This window comes from Callithrix jacchus, chromosome 9 (genome assembly GCF_049354715.1).
Source record: "Callithrix jacchus isolate 240 chromosome 9, calJac240_pri, whole genome shotgun sequence".
Lineage (NCBI taxonomy): Eukaryota > Metazoa > Chordata > Mammalia > Primates > Cebidae > Callithrix > Callithrix jacchus.
Genome location: NC_133510.1, coordinates 70741751 through 70762059, shown reverse-complemented (window position 1 = coordinate 70762059; position 20309 = coordinate 70741751). Strand labels below are relative to the sequence as shown.

General features: G+C 55.6%; 1 protein-coding gene across 5 annotated transcripts; it reads left to right on the top strand.

The window, feature by feature from the left end:
- Positions 1-6662: 6662 nt before the first annotated feature.
- On the top strand, positions 6663-19969 carry CACNB3 (calcium voltage-gated channel auxiliary subunit beta 3). Of its 5 annotated transcripts, XM_078336825.1 has the most exons (15): positions 9788-10017; positions 11121-11264; positions 11565-11695; positions 14375-14497; positions 14708-14830; positions 15281-15396; positions 15686-15750; positions 15965-15984; positions 16179-16259; positions 16447-16505; positions 16674-16783; positions 17376-17527; positions 17768-17863; positions 17982-18131; positions 18593-19969. In XM_078336825.1, exons 9-15 carry the CDS (start codon positions 16215-16217, stop codon positions 18905-18907), a joined length of 927 nt encoding a protein of 308 aa, XP_078192951.1. In that variant the 5' UTR covers positions 9788-10017; positions 11121-11264; positions 11565-11695; positions 14375-14497; positions 14708-14830; positions 15281-15396; positions 15686-15750; positions 15965-15984; positions 16179-16214; the 3' UTR covers positions 18908-19969. The 5 variants fall into 5 exon arrangements, with proteins under 5 accessions (XP_002752459.1, XP_078192951.1, XP_078192952.1 ...); XM_078336826.1 differs by lacking the exon at positions 11565-11695; XM_078336824.1 differs by lacking the exons at positions 11121-11264; positions 11565-11695 and adding an exon at positions 10879-10996.
- Positions 19970-20309: the final 340 nt, after the last annotated feature.

Genomic DNA, 20309 nt, shown 5'->3' with positions numbered 1-20309 from the left:
GGAGAATCACTTGAACTCATGAGGCAGAGGTTGCCATGAGCCAAGATCTTTAAAGCCATTATACTTTAGCCTGGGCAACAAGAGCGAAACTCTGTCTTTAAAAAAAAAATTAACTGGATGTGGTGATGTGTGCCTGTAGTCCCAGCTACTTGGGAGGCTGAGGCAGGAGAATCACTTGAGCCCCAGAGGCAAAGTGAGCTGAGATTGCGCCACTGCACTCCAGCTTGGCCACAGAGTGAGACTGTCTCAAAAAAAAAAAGCCGAGCAATCTCAACTGATTGCTCACAGTCAATTAGAGATCAAACACCTTGTTCTACTCGTTCCCCCTCCTCACACTGCAATTAACTAGTCTTAAAAAAAATTTTTTTAAGTAAAAAATAAAAGTAAGAAACTGAGTTTCTGAGATACTAAATGGCCTGCCCACAACGAGCAAATAACAGAATTAAGACTTGCCCTCTGGTCTTCAGGCTCTAAATCCTGCATTCTTTCCAAGATACCAGATGAGGCCTGTCTAGGACCGTGACAGTAACTGCACTCCGCACACCACACATGCAAGACCTTATTTGCAGGGGAGGGACAGAGGCCTCTCTGGACAGAGAATCCCTGAATGATCTTTACTGGTGCTGACTTCAGGTCATTCAAGGAAAATCCCAGACTACTCTGGCTGTGTTACCCCAGAAACATATGAGAGTCCAGACCTCCAACCCTGGAGTGCTGGGATTACAGGCATGAGCCACTGCACCTGGCCTGTTTAATTTTTTTTTTTTTTTTTTGAGTTAAAGTCTCACTCTGTCTCCCAGGCTGGGGTGTAGTGGCACAGTCTTGGCTCACTCCAAATCGATCTAGTCGAGGGTCTTCCAGGCCCATTTCCCAACCTGGTTGCAACCAGGTGGCTGCCAGCTCCCTGTCCTGTGACTACCCTCCTGATCCACAACGAGGGGCCACAGGTCTTCATCGGCCCACCTCCCTCCTACCCAGGAGGCTTCGCTCCAAGGCCCACTTCCTCACCCTCATTCAGTGCCTGCCTCTCCCGAGTACCCTCTTTTCCAGGCCCTAGGACTCAAACCCCCTTAGAGCCACGAGAAGCAGAGTAAGAGGCACCGGTGGGCCCAAGGGGCAGCAGCTGTGAGCAGCTAGCACTGTGCTGTCTTCAATAATTCATTCCCAAGGAGGTTGCAGACACCATGCCCCACCCTGAGCTAGATAGAAGTGGCTCAGATTCTTAAACTGAGAAGGGTTAGAGTCAAGGGTGGGGTAGAGGCTAGTGGGAGCAAGTAGAAGGGTATCCAGTCTGCAGGCCAGATGCTGGCACCTCTTTGTTAGAGGGGCTCTGATCTGGGCTCGGAGCAGGGATCCTGTGAGATAAAGGACACACAAACTGCTGGGAACTGGAGGGGCAGAGAGGAGGAATCCAAACACAGTGCCTCACTCCCACTCCCTCCAGCTGTACATGCCAGGGTCAGCGTCTTCCCTCATGGCTCTGACCTTCTCAAGGGCACCCTCAGCCTCTTGTCAGCAGCCCCAGCCTCCTAAAGGCCCAAGTCCCCTTTGCTCTAGCTGGCATGTTTCAGCTGCCCCCACTTGGGGAACTCGTTCCCCAAAGAGCTCCCACCACATGGGCCTGTAATTTGAGTCAAATATCACAGAACCTCTTCCAGGGATCCCTACCCCCATCTCTCTCTTTTCAGCTCAGCTTCCCTGGCTAACCTCTGATGTTTACAAAGCTTGTAAACGTGTGGGGGTGGAGGAAGGACTTGAACTGACCCCTTGGGCTGTGCTGTGATTCAGAGTCCTAAAGCTTTAGGAGTTTAGCAAGAGCAGTTCCTTGCTTCTACTGAAGGAGAGAAGGTGGTAAAGTCTAGGCCAGCCCCCACATTCCCCTGGCCATCCTAGAGATCCTGCCACCAATACCCCTTCCTCCACATGGGGCAGCCCTAGAATTCCACTTATGTCCCAGGCTCATTGCTCACTACAATCCATTCTGTGGGACTGGAGTCACCTATCATGTGCAGCAGCAGACCCAGAGGGGAAACTGGAATCTAAGAATAAAAGAAACATATTGTCAAGCACCTACTATGTGCTAGGCTGAGCTGGATTCTGGGCAGCAAGAGCATGAAGCCAAACACTTCAGCCCTCTCACCTTCCCCTCCTTCCCAGGAGGAACCCCCAAATGCACACAGCAGTCACACTATCTGTCCCAAAGTGAGCAAGAGTTGGGTCTTGAACCCATAGCTGACTTCCCAGTCCCTCCAGAGGCCTGATTCGGGAAGGAGGGTGCAATCTTGCTGGGCACTGTCAGCAAGAAAGCCTTCAGATATATTTATAGCAAATGCTGCATCAGGGGATGGAATCTCAAAGTGCCTCAAAGCATCAAATAACACCATGATCCCAGAGACAGAGGCCAGAAAAAGAAGACACTGCAGAAGGAGGGACTGAGGTTTGATGTTGGAGGAACTTCCCCCAGAGTAATATCTGGAACTGGCAATGGGGATTCCCTGTGGAAGCTACTTCCACAGGATTTTCTCAGAAGATAAGAGGTAGGTATCTTTTTCTGGTCTAGGTAGAAAATATATAAAGGAATGGACATGGTGATCTCTATCTTTGTAGTGCACAGACTTTCTTTTTTTTTTTGGAGTTTCGCTTTTGTTACCCAGGCTGGAGTGCAATGGCGCGATCTCGGCTCACTGCAACCTCCGCCTCCTGGGTTCAAGCAATTCTTCTGCTTCAGCTTCCCGAGTAGCTGGGACTACAGGCATGTGCCATCATGCCCAGATAATTTTTGTATTTTTAGTAGAGACGGTGTTTCACCTTGTTGACCAGGATGGTCTCGATCTCTTGATCTCGTGATCCACCCGCCTCGGCCTCCCAATGTGCTGGGATTATAGGCATGAGCCACCGCGCCAGGCCGTGCACAGACTTTCATACACCAGGACCACTAAGCACAGGTGTGTGGATTATGCCTTGCTGAAGAGGCAAATGGAGATTGAAATCCAGCTCTAGATCAGTTACCTCCTGCTGCAAAGTGGTGTCCTTCACAGACTAGCCAGAGTGGCTAGCAGGGGCCCTGCCAGATATCCCAAGTCCTGACCACCTGAGGGTCTGAGGACAAGGTGAGCAGGGAGAAGGGATGAAGGTTGCTTGGGAAGCCGTGGGGGCCTGTATGCTAGGGCTCAAGGCCTATTTGGGCCAAGCTAGAGGCCATAGCTCCCGGGAATGGATCCATGCCAGAGGCTCCTCTCAGCAGGGTACCCTGCCCAGATACTATGAGGTCTGAGCCAGAGACGAGGGCCCTAAGGGAGCTTGAGTGGGTAGGAAGAGAGTATGTGTCTTGGGCAGGCCCTGGAGAAGGATAATCCTGCTAGTCACATCACAGAGAAGGGCCTGGGAGATGGCAGTTCTGGGGACCTGGAGGCTGGGCTGCGGCTATAGCTCTGAAGTTCCTACCTTCTCTGCAAGGCAACAGATGGAGAAGGGGCCTATGGTCCAGCAGCTGGGGTGGAGATGAGAAAAGTGAGGGGTGTGGAACTGCCCCTGTGCACCTCAGGTTTTCTATGATAGGCTCATGGAGGAGTTTTGTTTGTTTTTTTGAGACAGAGACTCTGTTGCTTAAAGTCTGAACTGTAGTGATGCAATCTCTGCCTGCCTCCCAAGTTCAAACAATTCTCTGCCTCAGCCTCCCAAGTAGCTGGGACCACAGGCATGCACTACCATGCCCAGCTAATTTTTGTATGTTTTGTAGAGACAAGATTTCACCATGTTGGCCAGGCTGGTCTTGAACTCCTAGCCTCACTATCTACCCACCTCGGCTACAAAGTGCTGGGATTATAGGCGTGAACCTTGGTGTCAGCCTCAGGGAGAAGTAATTGATATTTCTATTTTATTTTATTTATTTATTTTTTGAGACGGAGTTTTGCTCTTGTTACCCAGGCTGGAGTGCAATGGCACGATCTCGGCTTACTGCAACCTCCACCTACTGGGTTCAGGCAAGTCTCCTGCCTCAGCCTCCCGAGTAGCTGGGACTACAGGCGTGCGTCACCATGCCAGCTAATTTTTCTATTTTTAGTAGAGATGGGGTTTCACCTCGTTGACCAGGATGGTCGATCTCTTGACCCTGTGATCCACCCGCCTCGGCCTCCCAAAGTGCTGGGATTATAGGCGTGAGCCACCGCTCCTGGCCTGATACTTCTATTTTAAAGTGGAAGGTGGGCCGGGCACGGTGGCTCATGCCTGTAATCTCAGCACTTTGGGAGGCTGAGGCAGGTGGATCACTTAAGGTCAGGAGTTGGAGCCCAGCCTGCCCAACATGGTGAAACTCGTTTCTACTAAAAATACTAAAATTAGCCGGGCATGGTGACGCGCCTGTAGTCCCAGCTACTTCAGAGGCTGAGGCAGGAAAATCGCTTGAATCCGTGAAGGTTGCTGTGAGCCGAAATCGCGCCATTGTACTCCAGCCTGGGGGACAGAGTGCGACTCCGTCTCAAAAAAATAAATAAATAAATAAATAAAAATTTTAAAAATAAAAATATAAAAAATAAAATGAGGTGGAAGGTGGAGAGATGGTTTCTAGGCTATAGGTTCAGGCAGAGAATGTGGAAAGAGGGAAGGAGCGGGAAGCCAGGGGGGACAACTGCTTAGCTAGGCCAACATCCCCTCTCCCCCCACCTCCCTTCTCCTATGGAAACTTAAGCTGCCTCGGGGCCCAGAGGAGCTAGTCCATTAGCTGTGGTCAGCAGGGGAGTGTAAGTGGGGAGGGCCCTCTCTCCCTCCAGGTCTTCTTGCCAAATGAAAGGCAAAGCGTTTGCTCCCTCTGTTAGAGTCAAAAAACAAAGCAAAACCATAAAAACCTCCACGCACATTTTTAACACACACACATAACCTCTTTCTCTCCTCTGAATGGTAGAAGTTGAGCAACTTGGGGGTGGGTAGGTGGTAGGGGCTCCTTGATCCACTAGACTAGACTATAGAGCGGAGGTGGGGGGGGCGGGGGAGTGCCTTCCTCAAGCACTTTCAGGTTAAATCCAGCCTCGGGAGAAGCCGGGAGTGGAGAGAAAATTTACTCTCCCCCAACTTAGCTCCTTCAGAAATGGGGACGCGTAGAGGGTCAGCTGAGCAGAGGGGTAGGAACAGTCTCCCGAGATCCCGCGGATGGAAGGATTGAGGGGTGGGGTCCCGGGAACTCCCAGGAGTAGTGGATTAAAAGAAGGGCCGGGAAGAAGGGTGAGACGCCCTCCACTGGAAAGGGGAAAGAGTTCTAGTTTATGCTGAGTTCTAGGTTAAGTTGGGGACCTGGGTCTATCCGAGTCAGCGTGTCTCTGTCTTCAAGAGGGGGGTCCGTCGTTCCCCGCCCCCAGGTGCCGTCTTTGGTGTAGAGAAGGGTCCAGCCTGGGGACGTTGGGGGTGTGAAGGGACCAATGAGCGGCCGGTCCGCTCAGAAGGGTGCAGAGAGAGAGCCAACTGGGACTGCACACCCGCTCCCCCTCCCCCCGCCAGAACTTGGGCTTGTCCTGTTTGACGCGCCCGCAAAAGGGGTGGGAGGGGTACTGACCCGAGGAGCGGTCCCGCGACTCTGTACTCCCTGCTGCCCAGTCCCGGTCAGGACGCTGCCCGGCTTAGCGGGGTTGCCCCTCGAGACTAGGATGGAGGTAGGGACGGGCTAGGGTCCCAGAGGGGCGCGGGTGTCTCGAAGGAGCCCCACGGGGTGGGGATAAGTAAAGCGCAGTCTGGGGTCTCCTACTGGGGGGCTGGAGCTGGGTCTGCAGTTACTGCAGAAAGGAGGGGAAGAGGGGTTCTTCCTGGGCTTGGGCGGTGTCTGTATCCGGGGGGCGCCCCCTCCCCCTGCTCTGGCCCGGGCAGCGCCGCCTGCTGGCAGGGCCGGACCCCGTGGCCCCGAGACCCGACTCCAGGGGGTGCCGCCACCTGGAGGGCGCGTGCAGCCGCCGGGCCAGCGAGCCCAGGGGCTGCTGCAGCCGGTCGGGAAGGAGCCATGTCGCTTCGCCTCGCCTTTCCCCTTCGCGAAGCTGAGACCCGCAGCACCAGAACCTGGGAGAGAAGGGTGACGGGCAAAGACTCTGGGGGCGCGGGGCGACCCCGGCTGGGCTCTCTCCACAAGGATGCCGATCCCGCCGGAGACACAGGACCCAGCCGGGGAGGGGTGGATGGGAGCCTCGACGCAGGGGCAGGCGAGCCGAGCACCAACACTTTTGCTTTTCGGTCCTTTCCCCAGCCGAGGTCGGGGTCGCAGCCGCCGCCGGAGGCTGGGCGACCGACGCACGGAGCAGAGCCGGGAGGAAGCAGAAGCTTCCGCCGAGAGCTCAGGTGCTGGGGCAGCCCCGGAGCTGTTCCCGCCCTTCTGCCAGCGGCGGCGGAAGCTCCAAAGTCCCTACCCTTTCTCCGGAGGACCTTACGGAAGAAGCGGAGGGGCTGGGGAAGCCGGGGAGCGAGGGTGCGACGTGGGGATGGAAGGATAGTGGGAAGCACACGGAAAAACAGAACGGAGACCGTAGACAGGAGAGACGGAAGTGGAGAGAGGCTCGGCTGAAACGTTGGGAGAGCCACAGACTGACAGAGGCGGCGAGAAAGGAAGGGAGAGGAGGGAGGAAGGAGGGAGGAGAAAGGGGGAGGGAACCAGGAGAGAGGGAAGGGTGCCGGCGGCGGAGCCCGGCGGGCGTGGGGCGAGGCCAGGCGTGCAGGCGGGAGCAGCGTGCAGAGCAGCGGCCGGGTTCTGCTCCCGCCTCGGAGCCCCTGGCCCTGGGGAGGAGGAGAGGCCGCTAGCCTGGTCTATGTCTTTTTCTGATTCCAGTGCAACCTTCCTGCTGAATGAGGTAAACGTGGCGGGTCGGGGGGAGGTCCTGGGAGGGGGGTTCCCCAGTGGGTGGAAGGAGAGCCTCGCTCCAAGCTAGGAAGGGGGCACGCGTTTGGAGCTGCAACGATGGGGAGGGAGGGAAACCAGAGGAAGTGAGGCCAGGGGTGGAAGAGGCACCGGGTTAGAGAGGAGGGAGCGGCCAGAGCTGGCAGCTTCCTAGTACTGGGATTGGATGGGAGGGGAGGACTGACTGGGGAACCAGAAGAAGGGGCTAGATTACAAGAAGGGTTCTGCCAAGCTCCCCTGATGCCCATCCCTGAGTTCCCTGGCAGGCTGCAGCCAGGATGGTAGGGGCCTCCACCTGGTCCAGATCTTAAAAACTGCTGGGAGGAGTCTTTAACTCTTCCCAGAAGGCCTAGCTCCTGCCTCGGTTTCCCCAGAAGCCTAGGGACTGCGATCTGCCCAGCTTCCTGGTGCACTTAGAGGAGAAGCTAGAATATATTCTGAACCCTCCAAAGAACTCCAGCTCCCAAACCTGATTATTCAGGCTTTTCCTCTTATGTCTTGCTTCCATGACTTGGGTACCTGCCAGCTGCCAGTCTAACAACTCTCTCCTAGAAAGAATCAGCAGGAGGAGTCCTCTCCCCTGATCCATTATTGCCCTCAGCTCTCCCTTTATGTACAACCATGAAAAAGAAAAGAGGTTCGGGGCCACATAGATACTGACAGGCACATGTCTTGTCACAGGATAAGAAGTCACCAAGTTGTCATGAGAACTGGAGTAAGCGGGTGTGGGTGAGATGGGAAATGAAAGGGGCATTGGGTAGCAACCCAGAGATATGAGGAGAAGAAGGGAAGCTCTGAAGCTCCTGCATATTCCAGGGGATGGGCACAGGTATGAGGAACTTGAACCCATCTCCTGGGGGTGGTTGGCTGGCAACGCATGCCTCAGGAGCAGACTTAGACGCCCTTGTCACAGATTACAAGGAGTGTGAGGAAGGAGTGCTGCCGATAGCAGATCCGCTGTCACCTACAGCCCCAGGACCTTCTGTGGGTGAGGAGAGTCCCAAAAGGAGAGGCCAGGAGAGTAGATGCAGGAATGGAAAGGGAAACAGCTGTCTCCACCACTGTTTCTTCATTAGAACCGTCTCCTAGGAGAAGAGCACCTTGGGGAGTGTTAGTCTTTAACACCTCTCCGGCCCCCTGAAAGACAGAAGGAATTGAAGAAAAAGGATGAAAAGGGGGGATACAAGGAATACTGAGTAACTGGGTAAGGGCACAAAAGTGAGCAGTGTCTGGGAACTTCCAATACAGAAGAATTCAGTGTATGACCAGCACCAATTTGGTGTGGTCCCTCGGGAGAGGCAACTATGAAAGCTGACTGCCTCCCCCAATAGTGACGGTCCCTTCAGCCATAGGGGCAGCAACAAAGTTGTTTGTCAAACCCAGTGTGAGGAAGGTGCTGGGCAGGGCTGCTCTCGGCCACCCACAGTAGACAGACTAAAGATGTCAGTCTTAAGATGAAGCCTCTTCTTTTTCTTGCCAAGAGAACACCGATAAGTGACCGTGGGAAGCCACTTGGTTTGGGTGAGCTTTCTCTCTCCCATGCCCAGTGCCTTCTACCATAGGTCTTACTAAGCCACGTCAGGGTTTTGGATTTCTCATACCCCCCAAGCCTAGGGAGGTAGAGGGAGGAGCAGATTGCTGAACTCACCCTCCTGGATGTGAGAAATTGGTGTAACCCCTGTCTACTCACATTCTCCTCATGGGGCACAAAGGCAGGCAGTCAAAAATCAAAGAAGTAATTTTGCTCAGGAGATAAAAAAGGAGAGAGCTCAAATGGGTGGGTGTTTGGGGGAAGTTTCCTCAAGATAAGGGCTGTGGCTCTCTTACCTCAAATCTCAGCGCTCTTATGAAGAAGACTGAGTGGTGCAGGGTGGTACAAGACCTCTACTAAGGGGAGAATCTGGCCTTACCCCAGTAACTCCAAGGAGACAGGCCCTTTCCACTTCCAACCCCAGTGTAGCCAGGATCCCACCCACCCTCTGGCTTCTTTCCCCCTCCCTTTAGGCTCACCTAAAACAGCCCCTTTCTGCCCTAGTTCCCACGGATGCCTTGGCACTGTCTGGCACAATCCTTGGCAGGGAAGTGAGGAAGGGAACCCCCATCCTGGCGGGACTAAGACGAAATCTACCCGCGCAACAGGTGTGGGGAGGCCTACTCAGCTCACGGAAAGTTCCCCCCTTCTCAAGGGTTGGGCAACACCGCGTTTGCCGCAGCGTCCCTGTACTAAGGGGGCTGGGCACCTGTTGGGGCAGAAGCTGCCGTCCTGGCATCAGCCTGGGGGCGGCAAGCCCATTCCTCCCACGACCACTGTGGGGTTTGCTTTCGGAGCCTCCGGGACGCACCGGCCCAGACCCGAACTGCTGTCGCCTTGGACCCCTCCCCCGTCTGCCGCTAGTCCCCGCGTCTCTTCTGTCTCCTAGGGTCTTCCCATTTTCCTGTCTTCCCCGTCTTCCCTCTGCCTCTCTCTCTCCCACTTCCTCGACACCTGCGCCCTCTCCAGTCTCCGCCCGGGTCGCGTCTCCCTCGCGGTCTCAGAGCCCCCTCCCTCCCCCGCTGCAGCCCTTTGTTTCCCGGCGGAATAGTTCCTGGGTTGCCGAGAGTCTCTGTCTCCGCATCTCTCCTCGCCCCGCCTCCTCCCTGCCAGGATCCGCCCCGCCCGCAGCCTCTCCTCCCCTTCCTCCCAGTCGCCAAGGCCCCGTAGGTGCTCGGGGACCCACCTTCCACCCAGCGCGGGTCCGCTCCCCTCTCCCGGCCCAGCCCGGGCTCCCTAGTGGCCGCCGCCCCCTCGCCGCCCCCGCCTGTTCCCAGGGAGGGGGTCAGGTGGGCGGGCACTATTGTTGTAGGAGCCGGCGCCAGATTCCTCAGCCGCGCTCGGGGTGGGACCGGCTGGGTTTGGGGCGGTGGGGTGGGGGGAGCGGTGATTTGAGCTCCGAGCAGCTGGTCTTCGCGGCTCGCTCCCTCCTTCGCGCTCTCTTGCTGTCCGCCGCCGCCCGCAGGGCTGCGGGGCTCGGTGGCATCTCCCGGGCGCGGCCCGCAGTCCTCGCCCCTACCTCCGGGCCGCTCCCGCCCCCGGCGCCGCTCGCTCCCCCCACCCGGACTCCCCCATGTATGACGACTCCTACGTGCCCGGGTTTGAGGACTCGGAGGCGGTGAGTGCCCAGGGTGAGGGTGGGGGCGGGGAAGTTGGGGCGACACCTCCTCTCCCTTCAACCCTTCCCCCAGTTAAGGACTTTGAAAAACGCCTCAGTGGCAGGGCAGGGTGTGTAGGGGGACGCTCTAGGTACGTGGGGAGATGGATTTTCATGCCAAGGGCTCCCAGCGACCCAGACCCAGACCCTGGGGCATCGGGTGTGTGCAGAGAGGGGGCAGTGTAGGGGAGGGGCTCGAGCAGGTGGCTCCACGGTCCAGAAAGAGGGGCGGGCGGGGGCGGAGGGGGGCAGGGCTGGAGGCCGAGGGCACCGAGGATCTGGAGAGGGAACACGCCATGTCTGGAGTTCCAAATTCTGGATTTCTGGGGTCTGAACACAAACAGCTAGGAGAGCCGCCGAGGTTGTTGGGGAGGCAGACATTCTGGACCTCCTGTGCCTCAAGTAAAGGACACATCTGGGAGCTGAGAGGACATCGGGGAGCCAGGGACCAGCCTCTTCAGACAGAGGAATCCTAAAACTTGAGGAGCTCCATTATTCCCCTCCACCCACTCCATCTCTGCACATTGCCTCATCTCCTCACCCTTTCTGTAGCCCAGTTTCTCTCCCAGGCTGAAACCTGGGCACCCAGCACATGGGTGGGCCAGGTGACTGAGCCCCATCCATTCCACAGCCCCCTGCTGAGGCTTGCTCTGAGCAGCAGGCATCCTGAGCTCCTGCCCAGCATGGAGGGCCTGGAGGTGAAGCCAGAGGAGCTGAGGGCCTGGGGATGGAGAGGAAGCGCTTTGCTCAGAGAAACAGGCAACCGATAAATATTTAATTCTCCTCTTTGCTTTTATCTCCTGACCCACTGAGACAAATCAGCTCATTAAGCAGTGATTCCCGGAGCTCAGAGAGCAGGGAGAGTGCCTGGAAAGATGGGGCAAGAATGCGGAGCAGCTTCTCAGACCCTTGGAGCTGCCAACTTTCCCTCAAATGTCCTGTAAGAAGGCCTCCTTAGGAGAGAACCACTAGATGGCTTGGAAGGGCCCCTGATAGGTGTGGAGGTTGGGGCACCCCTGGGTGGGAAAGGGGAGTATGTTCAAATCTTCTCCACTTGCTCCCAGGATAGATGACTCTTTTGGGGCCCAGTTTTCCTCGGGGCCTCTGGGACTAATTGCATTGCTGCCAGAGCAGATGATTTTTAAGGCTGTGGTGGACACCTCTTTCTGACAGTTGAAGGGACAGCTGGCATAGCCCAGGGTGCCAAGGTGAGCTTGAGAACAAACCTCTCTATGGGGCTGGAAGGCCCTAGGAGGTTCTTCCCATCCCTGATGAGAAGGCAAGAGCTATTGCAAGGAACAGTCTGACATGTGGTTGGTGCTGGAGGGCAGCCTGCTGACCCATTGCTCCCTCCCATCTCTCTCTGGCTCCTGATCACCCTCCCCCACTTCCCTTTCTCTTGCTTGGCTCCTTGCTCTCCCTGAGGCCCCCTCTGAAGCAGTAGGAGGGAGATCAGGCTCTAAATAAATCCAACGGCTCATCTCCCTCCTCTCCTTCCCCCGTGCCAGGCAAGAGAAGAGCTGCAGCCTGCCCACACACTCACTAGGCAAGGGGGGCACCACCAGGGCACCGTGCCAACTCCTGGCAGCTCCAAAGTACTGAGAATCTGGCTATTTTGGCGTAGCAGGGTATAGGAAAGGTAAGACCCTAGATCATGCTTGGCAGGGCAGCCCTGGCCTCCCCAAGTCATATCAGAGCACAAGAGATGGATGAGCCCAGAGGACTTGGAAGTAATGGAGAAGGGGTTTCATTCTGAGCACAATTCATTAAATATTTAGGGACAGATCCTTTGATCCCCATCCCAGGGTGAGAGGTCAGGTAACCCAGATGCCCCAGGTGTTAAGATTACTAAATTAGGCTAGGTACGGTGGCTCACACCTGTAATCCCAGCACTTTGGGTGGCCAAGGCGGGCAGATCACTTGAAGTCAGGAATTTGAGACCAGCCTGGCCAATATGGAGAAACCCCATATCTACTAAAAATACAAAAATTAGCCAGGCATGGTGGCGCCTGCCTGTAGTCCCAGCTACTCAGGAGGCTGGGGCAGGAGAATCATTTGAACCCAGGAGGCAAAGTTTGCAGTGAGTCAAGATTGCACCATTGCACTCCAGCCTGGGCATCACACTGAGACTCCATCTTAAAAAAAAAAAAAAAAAAAAGATTACTAAATTAAACCAGGCATAGAGGCTCATACCTGTAATCCCAGTGCTTTGGGAGGCTGATGTAGGAAGATGGCTTAAGCCCAGGAGTTTGAGACCAGCCTAGGCAACATAGCAAGATCCTGTCTCTACAGAAAAGTAGTAGGCATGGTAGTGCATGCCTGTAGTCTTAGCAACTCAGGAGACAGGGGAGCGCTTGAGCCTAGGAGTTCAAGGCTGCAGCGAGCCATGATTGTGCACTCCAGCCTGGGCAATAGAGCAAGACCAGTCTCTAAGTAAATAAATAAAATAATAAAAATAAAGGTTTCTAAATTGGGTTGAGAGCCTGGAGCACAGGCAGAAAAGGTCAGACTCCTCTTCAGGCATGGTGCTGGGCCTCTGGGAAGTACTCGATATGGCTGTACCAAAGCGAGTGGTGATCTGCCTTGCCTCCTGCCTCCCAGTCTGTTGGCCCTGTCTGTTTCCTTCAGACAGCAACATCCCACAGAGGTTTCTCTTGTGTCCTAAGACCCCTAGGAAGGAGGTCCCTCACCCTGTGCAAAGATCCTTTCTGCAGCTCTACCTCCACTTACACTCTGCCTCCGAGCCTCCTTTTGTTCGGAGAGATGAGGAACAGCCCGCAGACTCTTTCACTCTTCTATAAAATGAAAGATCTTTGTCCCTTGTGCTATCTTCAGGCGTTTGGTCTGCTGTAGACACCGTTTTTAGCCTAAGGCTGAAGGCCCTGGGCTGACCCCCAGCTGAACAGCCCTCTTGCCCAAGGCAGGGTGGGGGTAGACAGCAGGGTGGGGGTAGACGGCATGGTGGACAGCAGGTATGTGATTTTGCCTTCTTCTCTGAGAATCTGGCCTCTGCTGCCTTCCATAGGTTGGCATGCACAGTGAGCCTGAGAGAATGTTCCTCCACCTAAAGGACATTCTAAAGCCCTTTCCCCTATACACACATACACTCCTGCATGAATCCCTGATCTAGGCTTATCTCTTCTCCCTGCAACTGGCACCTCAGAATTGTGGGAAGTATCAGTTGAGGCTTCTGCCCACAGAGAGGGAAAACTGAGGCAGAAAATGAAAGATTCTGTTTCCCTAGACAGGGAGAAACCCAGACATCCTATCCTCTGTGCTCTCATCTCGAAGTCCAGTGTCTCTCATTCATTTGTGCCTCTCCCTCATGGCCTTTAAGCTGAGCCCTGTCACCCTCAGCTGCACCCTCGTTGCCCAAGACCTTTCCAATGGGCAGGACTCAGAGACTCTCCTTGCTCATGTTACCCCCTCCCCATATTCCCGGGGTCCCACTCTATAGCTGGGTTGCCTGGCACTATCATTGCCTTCTTTGAGGGCTCAGTATCCCCTGGGCCTGGGAAAAGAGTGGGGAGATGTAGGCCAAGTGGTAGGTGTGGCCCAGCCCCACCTGTACCCAGGGAGACAGCTTTGTGTTCTTCTCAGTCTGTGTCTTGTTTGCTGGCCACACCTGGCCAGTTGCCCCAGCAAGTGTGGGAGGAAAGAAAGTAGGGGGTGGGGAGAGCAAAGGGGAGGTAACTTCTAGGAGCTGGCAGCTTTGTGTCCTCTTCTTCACCCTGGTAGGTAAGGGCTCACCATTTGGGAGCCTTCAGACCCTTGTTGGAGTAGGGAAAGTGGGATCTTAGGGGGGCAGATGGCTGGATCCTGACACTCAGGACTAATGCTGTGCCAGCCAGTGTCTCTTGACTGTTGCGGCTGGCTGGACTCCTGCCAGGCATCTTAAAGGGATGATGTCCAGGCTGCTTTGCAGGCTGCTGTGAACAAGAGGGCTGGGTCTCCTGGATCCAGAATCATCTCTAATATATCATCTTCAGCATACCTCCCTTCCCTCTGGCTTAGAGGACATGTTAGAGGGGAGAAAAGGGAGGAAAGAGAAATGAAGGCTCTATTCAAAGCTGCAGTATTAATAGGCTTGGGGGAGGAGGGGCCCAGATCTTTGCACCTATAGATTGGGCCAGGCTTCTTGCAGCCTCAGAGTCACTGGGGCCCTTCTCAGGGGATAGGAGGGGCCCTAGGGACCCAGCCACGTCCTTGGAGATGGAGAGAGTGGGGGCAGTAGAGGCAACAATGTAAGGTGAGGAGGGTGCCTCTGTTGCATCCTTTATGCCAGAACCTGGGAGTCACAGCCTCTTTCCCAACCCAGGGTTCAGCTGACTCCTACACCAGCCGCCCATCTCTGGACTCAGACGTCTCGCTGGAGGAGGACCGGGAGAGTGCCCGGCGTGAAGTGGAGAGTCAGGCTCAGCAGCAGCTTGAAAGGGCCAAGGTATACTTGGGCATGGGGCAAGACAGGAAGCCAAGCTAGGTAGAAACCTGCACTCAGTCCTAAGCCCAAGGGGTCCTTGGGCAGGATGTCCTTGAGTGTGAGAGGGTGTGTGTGATGGGCAGAGGCCACGGCCTTCTGCTGTTGGGACACTGAGGCTGGAAAGGGCGCTCCAAGGCTTCTCTCATTTGCACTAATGGCCAAATTCTCCAGCACAAACCGGTGGCGTTTGCGGTGAGAACCAATGTCAGCTACTGTGGCGTACTGGATGAGGAGTGCCCAGTCCAGGGCTCTGGAGTCAACTTTGAGGCCAAAGATTTTCTGCACATTAAAGAGGTGATCAACCCCCCTGCTTCCAGAAGCCTATGACACTTCATTTTCTTGCTCTTGCCCCAGATCCCAGTGCTTCTTACTTCAATCCTCAGTCTTAATTCCCCAAGCTAATCAGCTCTTCTCCTTAACACACACCTGTCCACCTCCCATATCTAAGACCTCATCCCCAGGATCTCCATCCTTCTGAGACCTGGCTTGGGCCTCAGTTTCCATGTCTGTTAAGTGAGCAGTTAGATTAGCTGCCTCCGAGATCCCCTGTGACAGCTGTAGTGCCTCACTCAGAAATCCTGGGTGCCCCGAACTTGACTGCCCTTGCCCCTTCTGCTCACTGCCCCTTGCGTTGCATTCGTCAGACCAGCTCAGTGACTGCCTCCCTGGCTCCTTCACATTGAAGAGCCAGGACTGGGGTGGGGCGCACCTCTCATTGCCCCTTCCTGCCCCACCCACCCCCAGAAGTACAGCAATGATTGGTGGATCGGGCGGCTAGTGAAAGAGGGCGGAGACATCGCCTTCATCCCCAGCCCCCAGCGCCTGGAGAGCATCCGGCTCAAACAGGAGCAGAAGGCCAGGTGAGAGTTGGGCTGTGACTTAGTAAACACACCCCAAACACGTGCACTGTACCCACAGAACATGTCACCATGCATGCCACACACATGCATACCCCCCTGAAATATACACACACATATGCCCAGCTCTGCACACTCACACTAATCAAACACACATGATGCACACATACTGCATGTACACCTGTCTCACTAAAGCATATGGAAATGTGTACAATTATTAAATAATGCATAGAACATACATACACAGAAACACATTCTTCTTTCCCTCTCTCTCGCCTCCCTTTCTTCTCAGGAGATCGGGGAACCCTTCCAGCCTGAGTGACATTGGCAACCGACGCTCTCCTCCACCGTCTCTAGGTAGCCTCCCCCCAACCCACCCATTTTGGGTAGGTGGGTAACTAAGACACAGGGAAAGGGGGGATTCTGCCCTAGTGAACTTGTGGGAAGGGGTTGGTGAGGGATGGGGAGGGGTGGGGAGAAGCCAATATCTGCTCTGGGGATGGGGATACCATACCGCCAGGGACCTTTCCCCCTTCACCAACTTTAATCTTGTATTTCCTTTTCCAAAAAGCCAAGCAGAAGCAAAAGCAGGTGAGTCAAGGAAGGGACCTGGGCTGGGGGACTCATGGCTTATGGCTCTTGGGACAGTGGTCTAGGCGGTCATTGTTGGAGGGCAGAACAGAGAGGGGAGGGAGCCCAGAACCTCTGGATCTGCCCTGACATCAGCCAGGCATGAGGCAGACATCAGGGCCATGGTTTCTACTCACCTCTTGTCCATTCTGCAGGCAGAACATATTCCCCCATATGACGTGGTGCCCTCCATGCGGCCTGTGGTGCTGGTGGGACCCTCTCTAAAAGGTTATGAGGTGAGAGGTCCTTGACCCCAGAGTCACCTCTACCAAGCCTGCCACAGGAAGACCCTAAGGGAAAGTGGAAGGGGTGTGTGTCTTCCCTCCAGGGTCTACATGTGGAGGGTATAGACTCTGGGGCCCTGCGTGGGGATGCTGCCTCCCTCCAAAAGGCCCCTTCATCTGTGCCGTGTCCTCCCCCCAGGTCACAGACATGATGCAGAAGGCTCTCTTCGATTTCCTCAAACATAGATTTGATGGCAGGTAAGCCACACTGGCTTGGGGTGGCCTGAGAACCAAGGAGAAGCTCATGGCCTACTTCCAGATGCCTGTAGCAAGTCTTCTCTGAGGGGAGAGTTAGTGGGAGCTGGGTAAGGAGAGGCTGAGGCTTCAGGTTTAGAAGCAAGCTGGGATTCTCTGCCCCCACGCCAGGATCTCCATCACCCGAGTCACAGCCGACCTCTCCCTGGCAAAGCGATCTGTGCTCAATAATCCTGGCAAGAGGACCATCATTGAGCGCTCCTCCGCCCGCTCCAGCATTGGTGAGAAGTCCCCACTGCCTGCTTCTGTGCCACTCAAGCACCAGTGAGAACCTTCCTCCTTTTTTTCTTTTTCTTTTCTTTTTTGAGATGGAGTCTTGCTCTGTTGCCCAGGCCGGAGTGCAATGGTGAGATCTTAGCTCACTGTGACCTCTACATCCTGGGTTCAAGCAATCCTCCCCACCCAGCTGGGACTACAGGCACCCACCACCACACCCGGCCAATTTCTGTATTTTTAGTAGAGACAGGGTTTCACCATGTTGGCCAGGCTGGTCTCAAACTCCTGACCTCAAGTGATCAGCCTACGTTGGCCTCCCAAAGTGCTGGGATTACAGGCTTGAGCCACTGTGCCCAGCTCCTCTTCCCTTTTCTCTTTCTTACCTCCTTGTCTTTCTGCCCAACTTTTCTACCTAACCCCAGGATAGGCAGGAACACACCCCTCCTCCTCAATTCCCCTTCCTCTGCCTGTCCAGGCTTTGATGAATGCCCTTTTTCTCCAACTCCTTCCTGTCCACCATTTGGGAGCGCTTAAAGCCTGCTGGAGTGAGCAGTGGGCAGAGCTCCTGGTGAGCACTGCTGCTGCCTCCCTCCATAGCGGAAGTGCAGAGTGAGATCGAGCGCATATTTGAGCTGGCCAAATCCCTGCAGCTAGTAGTGTTGGACGCTGACACCATCAACCACCCAGCACAGCTGGCCAAGACCTCACTGGCCCCAATCATCGTCTTTGTCAAGGTGTCCTCACCAAAGGTAAGTCAGCTGGGGTCATGGAGGAGGCCCACAGGGCTGCCCCACTAGAATGTGGCATGACTCTACTTGGTCCCTGCCTGGGGCACCTGAGTTCCCTTTTCCTGCTGCCCTTAACACAACTCTGAGTCATCCTCACCTGCTTCTGATGCCACAAGTGGAGGAAGTGCCTCGCTCTGCCCAGGCTCAGCTCTGCCCAGAGTCCCCAGAGACTCCAGGCCTAGCTCTACCCTCCCCACTCAGGTACTCCAGCGTCTCATCCGATCCCGGGGGAAGTCACAGATGAAGCACCTGACCGTACAGATGATGGCATATGATAAGCTGGTTCAGTGCCCACCAGTGAGTGCTTGGGTCAGCTGCTCCTGTGCCCACTCCTCCAGGGCTGCAGCCATGATAGAGATGGGTGGGGGGCTGCTGCTGAGGGAAACCAGTGTTGTGCCTTCTTCCCCCTCTCCAGGAGTCATTTGATGTGATTCTGGATGAGAACCAGCTGGAGGATGCCTGTGAGCACCTGGCCGAGTACCTAGAGGTTTACTGGCGGGCCACACACCACCCAGCCCCTGGCCCCGGACTTCTGGGTCCTCCCAGTGCCATTCCTGGACTTCAGGTAACCATTTCCAGTGGGCAGAGATGCTCAGGCTAAGCCAGCCAAAGCACTGCCCCTCCCTGCCCAGAGGACTGTCCTTGGCCTCCAGTTCAGCATGCCAGAGGATTGTAGAACTCTCAGCTCTGCTGTACAGAGCTAGTGCAGACGGGCAAAGGAACTTCCTGAGGAGAGAGGGACTCAATCAATGAGATGGATAAATCAGAGATTAGTTTCCTAGGGGTCAAGAGAAACACAATCTCCAAGCCCTTCTCCCAGGCTGCCTTGAAGGCAGAACCTGAATTTTGCGGGAGTCAAAGCTCAGTTTTCTTTCTCTGAAGAGGAAAAATCCTCCAGCATGTTTCTCCCTTGCACTACTTCCTGTACCGGGGAATTGAGAGTTGAGCGGGGAAGAATCTCCCACCCCACCAGAGGATAAGGTGAGGTCTGTAGTGCCTCACTCAGAGCTGTTGTGTGGCCCCCAGAACCAGCAGCTGCTGGGGGAGCGTGGCGAGGAGCACTCCCCCCTCGAGCGGGACAGCTTGATGCCCTCTGATGAGGCCAGTGAGAGTTCCCGCCAAGCCTGGACAGGATCCTCACAGCGTAGCTCCCGCCACCTGGAGGAGGACTATGCAGATGCCTACCAGGACCTGTACCAGCCTCACCGACAACACACCTCGGGGCTGCCTAGTGCTAACGGGCATGACCCCCAAGACCGGCTTCTAGCCCAGGACTCGGAGCACAACCACAATGACCGGAACTGGCAGCGCAACCGGCCTTGGCCCAAGGATAGCTACTGACAGCCTCCTGCTGCCCTACCCCGGCAGGCACAGGCACAGCTGGCTTGGGGGACCCACTCCAGGCAGGGTGGCGTTAGACTGGCATTAGGCTGGCACTAGGCTCAGCCCCCAAAACCCCCTGCCCAGCCCCAGCTTCAGGGCTGCCTGTGGTCCCAAGGTTCTGGGAAAAGCAGGGGGCCCCCTTACCTCCTGGGCAGTGACACCCACTAGGCTCCCATTCCAGGTACTAGCTGTGTGTTCTGCACCCCTGGCACCTTCCTCTCCTCCCACATAGGAAGCTGCCCCATTGGGCAGAGCCCTCAAGCCAGGATCCCCTTAGCAGGGGCCTTCCCACCAGACTCAGGGAAGGGATGCCCCATCAAAGTGACAAGAGGGTGGGATGTGGGCACCATGGCATGAGGAAGAAACAATGTCCCTGAGCAGGCACAAGTCCTTACAGTCAAGGGACTCAGGGGCTGTGCTTTGGCGTCTGAGGGCCTCCAGTCACCTCACTGCCACACATTAGAAATGAGACAATCAAAGCCCCTGGGGTGGCATGCCCATCCATCTGCTGGGGTGGGGCATCCACATCCAAGACTGGAGCAGCAGGCTGGCCAGGCTCAGGCCAGAGAGAGCTGACGGCTGAAGCTCTTGGAGGAAAGGGCTCTCCTCACCCTGCCAGGAAGCTTCTTGACATGTGACGGGACGAGGGACCAGGAGCATGGTGAAGCCAAGTGGCAGACAGGAGCCCACCTGGATGGGTGTTTGGGGAAGGAGGGCGTGTGTAGCAGAGAACTTATAGAATAGCTTCGGGGGCCTCCTTGCCTTTCTCATTCTTTTGCCCTGCATCCTGTCATTTCTGTTCTTGTCCCTCATACATCCTGGGAGAACCGGGCTCCAGACTTTGTTCCCTGACTCATAGCTGCCGCTTGTTAGGTTAGGGTTAGATGAGGAGAGACGGGGCACAGAAGACCTGTGCCCCTGGCCACTCTTGCCTATGGCTCTAGTGTGTGACCTACAGAGCATGCTCCACAAGCCCCTGTCTCACCTCACTGCCATCACTAATAAACACCATGCACAGTCCCTCGGGCTTCTGTTGTCTGCGGCGCAGGTGGCCAGGTTCCTCACCAAGCAGCCCAAGTCTGAAGGAGGGAAAGAAGTGTTCGGGCTGCCCTTCTCTGAGATCCATCGAGCATGAAGGGATAAGGGCAGAGCTGGGGGAGGCACTCGACTCTCAGGCATCCCTATTCCACATACCCAGCTGTCAAGAGGGAGACATCCAGTAGCATGGAAGGAACTTGTCCTGGGAGGTGGGGAAGAAGAGGCTTGGTCATGGCTTTACACTATCCTTGCCCCAGGCCAAAAAGGCCCTAGAAGCAGCTGCAACTTGAACTCCGTGTACTGGGCCGACTCTTTCTGTGGG